The 6,377-nt window shown below is 40.0% G+C and overlaps 1 protein-coding gene across 1 annotated transcript; it reads left to right on the top strand.

The window, feature by feature from the left end:
* Nucleotides 1–3,415: 3,415 nt before the first annotated feature.
* On the top strand, nt 3,416–6,377 carry MELLADRAFT_111379 (uncharacterized protein; the record flags this gene model as incomplete). The annotated part of the gene is made up of 7 exons (XM_007415774.1): nt 3,416–3,502; nt 3,569–3,663; nt 3,869–3,995; nt 4,067–4,392; nt 4,537–4,811; nt 4,894–5,614; nt 5,702–6,377. 7 exons carry the CDS (start codon nt 3,416–3,418, stop codon nt 6,375–6,377), a joined length of 2,307 nt encoding a protein of 768 aa, XP_007415836.1.

Genomic DNA, 6,377 nt, shown 5'->3' with positions numbered 1-6,377 from the left:
ACGAAGCAGATTCCAGTTTGTCATATTCCCCTTTTGTTTTGTCAGATCGTTTCCATAAACACAATATCATGTAATGAAGATCCTCTTCAAACAAACACGACTTCAGTAGGATAGAACTTTTTGAACGAAGTTGGTTGCAGTTGGTGTGGCTGTGATTTGTGAGGTGTATGGGCTGTGTAGGGGTGGTGTGTTGTAGTCACATGAGCGAGGAAGGTGTGATGATTGATCAATTTGCTCAACTATTTTTTTTCATATGGGTTTTAAAATCTGGCTGATCTCAACCCATCAAAAAAATCCCGTCAAGAAAATTCAAAATTCAGATGGGTTGTCACGGGTTTTTTACATGGGGTTTCATGTCGGGTTGTAGGTTTGTGTACCCTTAATACTTAACAACAGTATTTCTAGTAATAACATAGTGTGTGGACTTTTTTGCGCTTAAAATCTGGGAATAATACTACACAACAGTATTGCTTTATTTCTCTGGTGCCTTTATCTTTTTCTCTGTTATCACAAAGTGGTCAGCAAGTGCCCTTGTGCTGGTTTCTTTGAAGAAGGCAGTCTTTAGGCTACTTCTACTATATTCAACGTAGTAGATTATCCCTTCTAATTAGGTGTTGTAAAGCTCTTGTTGAGCTTTAAATACTACACCGGTCACCGCAACTTTCCCCAATTGGGTTTTGCACCTATTGATTCCCGCGGTGTGAGGTGTAGCTTTTATGGTTTTAGACAAGTTACATGTATTTACATATGTATTACATACATTTACATGTGTGTTTGTTAGTCCATGCTCCTGTAAACAGGGCTCAGGGCTGACATCATACCTGTTGGAAACCTATTTCACAAGAAGCAAAAATCAAAATCAATGATGATAAACATAAGCACAGCATGCCATTGCATTTTTGACCTTCATTTTTGTATACACAGAATTCCAGACTTTAGTCAACTTTTTCTTGACTTGCTGACACACATTCATGTATGATCATCAACAAGTGACTCTAGTTTTACACTGCTGCCATTTTTTGATTTATGAATGCATGATTCATGGTACAGTTGCTAAAGCCTGATTCTAACTACCACTGGCCTGCAAAATCAAGATTTCAACTTTGACTGTGTACCTCTCCAAATCAAAGCTACACTACACTACATATGAGCAAGGCTGCAACTATACTATACTATACTATACTATACTCGACTATACTTGGTATAGTATAGTCAAGCTATACTGTACTTGAACTATACTCGGTGTAGTATATAAGATGAACTATACTCAGATATACCAAATTATATTGTGCAGTATAGTTGGATAAGTTGATGGAAAACATGTATAACACTTTTCCAGGTATAGTTGGGTAAAGTATAGTTCAACTATACTATACCCAGTATAGTATAGTATGGTTTAAACAATACTATACCCAACTATACCTATACCGGTATAGTATAGTTGCACTCTTGATATGAGGACATTTTTGGACCAGGCTGATTGAGCTTGTTCCAAGAATATAAACAAAATGAAGATTTTCAATGGTTCAAAAGTTGATTATCATTTTGTACCAAGATTCCCACATTTTGGGTCTATTCATAGGCTGTATTATGCTAAAAGATGCACGAACCTTATAAACATGAGTACCAATGCTACCTGACTCAAGTCCTTACCTGCTCTCATTGTATCAAAGAGGTGGCCATCCAATTGTATTTATCAAGCTCTTGCACAACATGTTCTACTAGTTGGAAGTATTTGATTCTTTCTGGCTCCTAAACAACTTGAAGAGCCTTGTTGCTCTATTGTCAACTGGTGTGGGTAAATAACTGCTGGGAGAAGGGAAGGAAAAAAATTCCTCTCTTTCCCTCTGTAGCTTTACCACCACAACTTTATTGTGTATGTGATATTGCATGTGCACCTAGCCTCCCCTTACCCACCTTGCTACGATGAAATTAACTTCACATGTTGTGCCTTTGGTGGGAAGTAGTCATCAATAGATACTATACTGAGTATATACCCAGCTATACCTATACTGATATAGTATAGTATAGTATTGTGGCACCCTTGATTTCTATCAGGAAAGTGCTGAGCAAGAGACTTGAGAATAATATTTTTCTGTAACATTCCAGACTGCCTGGCCACTTACAGCTTGGACAGCTTGGTAAAAAATCCGTGAGGTTCTGAAGAGTTTGGTGCATAATATTTCAGCAGCAATAGAGGACAACCAAAATTGACCTAGATGAGCATGTGTGAAAGAAGCACATAAGCAAGGATTTTCTTTGTACAAGAGGATATTTATTTGGAAGGTGATGAGATGTAGCAGTTGGAAAAAGTCTCCAGCCAAAATCTTCTGGCTCCTGTGACAAATTTCGTGGATAAGATAAGGCCCTCTCTGGCAGGCTAGCTTGCCAAGAGGGACGTTAGGTTAGACTTTATTGTTTAGGCTCGGATATCAAGGGTCCAGAATGTTCCCCTGAGTGTGGAGACTCTCGACGTCCCACCTCGCATTTTGCGAGGACCGCTGCAGTGTTTTTTTGGTGTTTTCACCCCCTGTATTGTTGAGAGCCCGCAAAATACGAGTTCTGCTGCTGATGCTCCTCAGTCCCCACTTATCATAAACCCCCACGTATCAAGAGACCGCAATAACAAAGATGAGCTTGTTGCATGGTCAGCTGGTAACATGGTATGGGGACGAGACCCAGCCATCCGGATCGGCCCTGCTTAACTTATTAAATTTGCTGCTTGAAATTTCCAATATCTGGGATCACCGACACATTTATGTAAAAGGAGTCCCTCAGTCGTGTTCCAGGATGAGGATATGGAGGAGGAAGTGGAGGAGGTGGTATTCAAGGATTGGAATATCATGTATATCACTTCAAATGCCAGAGAAGATCATTGAAATGTGTTTCAAGTTGAAGGAATTGGTGAACAAATTCACCTCTTGATTCACATGTTACTTGCCGAAACCTTTACTGAGGGCCGTGCGCGGTAAATCAAAACGCGTTACGCTTTCATGATTTCCTTGAACGTTCAAGTTTGTGCGAGGGAAAAGTTGAGAAAGTTGATGGAATGAGAAAGTTTGATGTACAACATACACAAATTGTATCAGGTGTAAAAGGGGAGAAGAAACAAAGAAAAAAATCGAAATGTTTGCACAAATTTGATTGAGGTGAGATATCATACTTTCAAAATAGTCATTTGGCGCATTTCATCTCATCATCGTCAGGCTTTGATAATGCCACTTTAATCGATCCTCACATAAACCACATAAACCGCAATAAGAAATTTAATCTCCACTTTCCATTTCGATTTCTTTCTCTTTTACCATCTCATTTGCACAAGGTTTTTTGAAGTATATTATCTCTTCACCTTACAACCAGTCACCGATCAATAAAACTCGACAGATTAAAACTTACAATCAATTGGATTGTGCTGATGAAAGAAGTGATGGGCAAGGACCAAGATGGTTCCAATAAATCGACTCGTACCACTCGAGCATGTCTTCATTGTCGTCGTCAAAAGGTGAGTAATCTTTTCTTCATCAAGGAAAAATGAAACCTACGTTTACTTTCTATGATAAATTTTTAGATGCGGTGCGAAGGTTCTGATAACCCACCCTGCAAACGTTGTAAGAATAATATGTTGGATTGTGTTTTCGAACGAAGGACGGATTATCTTTTAAAGTACATTATCTCCTGTTGAACCACTTTCGGTCATCTAGTTTTATTTATTGAGCTATGCTCGGAAGCCTACCGAAAGGACAGGTGCTCGGACTTACCATATAAGACATCGGATTGAGTTTGATCTCCAATGGAAAAGTGGTCATTATGTTTCCTAGGATGCTGATCAGTATATTGATCTCATTGATTCCTTCTTGGTTGATTGTAGTCCGGAGGATAAAGCATGGCAAATGAAGATGGAAGAAAAGGTCAACAGCCTGACCAAATCTGTTGACCAACTATTCTTACTCATCAACACACTTCGACCCACTCCATCTCCTTCGAGCATCAATGTCGTACATTTTTATTCAAATCTTATCACTTCATCATCTTTGCACTTCGCTGACTATTGCTTGAATTTGTGTAGCCATCCGATCTTCAGGATCAACCGCCACCTGTCTCTTTACAAACGAACGTTTATTCATACCATCAAAATCATAGTGAGCTTAATCATCAACCAAGCCAGTTGACCGATCATGATTTCTTTCACCAATTACATCTTGGATTATCGTTCTTACCAATTGGACACGGGACTCATTCTGGGCTATCCTCTCATCCCACGACGTCACAAAAGCCTCAGCATTCGGAAGAAAGTTTTCATCAGCTGCATGGAGATTCATTTCGTCCAAACTTAGACCCTGGGATAGGTCCAGAGACTCGTTCAGATCACTCAAATAATAATCTCCCTTTCAGGTTGCCATGTACTTCTCAAGTCATTACTTATGACCATGCTCGAGAAATATTTGAGTGAGACAATCAGTTTTAGCCTTTTGTTCTTTTCTCTTTCGTGCTGTTCCATGGGTCGATTGAACTCCCATTATTGTTCTTTTTCACCAGCTTCGTTCAGGACAGATATAGAACGCAGATTCCGATTTTCAGTTTGATGCCCAATCCCAACTCATCTCCTACTGAGCTCACAGCATGGGCCAATACCATTCACCCGTTTGTTAGCTCGGTGATTTTGACGCATGGCTCTTCGCATCACCCTTCACCTCGTTCAGCTGCCTTATTTAGGCCATTACTGAAAGAATCTGAGCATCTTTTTCAAGACTTGGTAGGTTTGATTGGTGATTCTGTAAATCCTGATCCTTCTAATGTAATCTTTTGGACTGGTAAGTGATCTCATATTTCTTCAAATTCATGCACCTTATCTACATTCGGCCAACGAAATCAACTGTTTCTTTACTTTCATAGATGCAGGCACACCGATGGGATATAAAATTGTCCTATCAATGTGTGTTGCCACTATTTATTTATCCACACCTGGGACACCTTATCGATTCCTCGCTCCGTCCCACATTCTCTACCTTCTTCGTTGTCCGGCTCTCTTCAACGCTTACAATGACGTGTTCGAGCCTGACCAACGAATACAATCCAATTCACCCGGGGCAACAGATCCGCATCAACCTACTGCATTGGCTCGATATACCTTGTTCATCTGGCTCTATATGATCTTTTGTCATTTTAGTCAACATGATCTAATCCTACCTGACGATATCAGTTGCTCAAGATCGATCACAGACATGCGAAAATTACTCGACTTGAAAGATATGGGCTCTGATTTTAATAAGTTACATATACTTTGTGCACATGCTGAACTGGTTGGATTACACCATTGGTCAAGAAAGAAATGGAAATTTGAAACGGAATGGAATTTAAATGATTCTACAGGTGATAATCTAATGGATTTTCATTCTTTGAATTCTAGCTTGGCCCTCTGGTCAAGTAGATTTGAAGAAACTCGTGCGAGATTGAAAGATTGGAATGAAACATGGTACCCGACCCTAGCTTTTCATCACGCACTCTCGTTTCCTGATTCCAATGATCTACTGGCTGCTCGTGTACCTCCCATCAGGAGCGGAACGGAACCTCGTGGACATGGTTATCTTTCAAGGATGATCTGGATGCATTACGAGTACGTCCTCAATCGCAAGTTTCGGATGCTCACAAAAGTTTGATTATTTGATAAACTGACTGTTGTAAATGTCACGCTTCATTCCAGGGCTAAACAAACGGCGAATTATGCCTCAGCCCTCTTTCGACTACCACCAGACCCAAACAGTTGGCCTGTCAACGAAAATCTATATAGGATCGCTTTCGAAGGTGTAAGGAAATCTTGTTTCTTACTCCAATGCTTCATCGGGGAAGAGCCAATTCGCGATCAGAGCCAATTTCCAATTTCCGCACCTAAACTTGCACCATGGCAAAGCTCAACAGAAGCAGAAAGTTCAACGACGAATAAATCTATACCAACCGGGTCACGAGGGCAAAAAAGAATGAGAGAAGATTGTGCTGACAAATTGAAAAGAGGAACTACGATCGATCTAAGAGATTATTTAGCAACTTGTCCAGTTTCAATTCAGAGATATCCAATCCCATTCGCGGGAGTGATCTTGAAAGCTATACATCTAAAACATGCTCTAGGAATTGCAAGAGCTGAAATGAAGTTAGAAGGAATTGGTCAAAGGAAAATATTTGATGAACTTGATGTTGAAGCTGCATTTGATTTATTAGAAAGAGTTATACATGTTTGTGCAGTGGCTGGATTAGATTCGAATCATCCTGTTTCTCCTACTGCTTCTGAACTTGCTAAAATGGTTAGTATCGCGCGTAGGTTTACTACTGGGATGACTACTGGTAATTTGAACCTCTCGGGTAGTAATCTTGATCTACGATGA

Source organism: Melampsora larici-populina (assembly GCF_000204055.1).
Source record: "Melampsora larici-populina 98AG31 unplaced genomic scaffold MELLAscaffold_53, whole genome shotgun sequence".
In the NCBI taxonomy this organism is placed as follows: domain Eukaryota; kingdom Fungi; phylum Basidiomycota; class Pucciniomycetes; order Pucciniales; family Melampsoraceae; genus Melampsora; species Melampsora laricis-populina.
The sequence above is the reverse complement of the archived record's forward strand: the minus strand, read 5'-3'. Positions and strand labels throughout refer to the sequence as shown.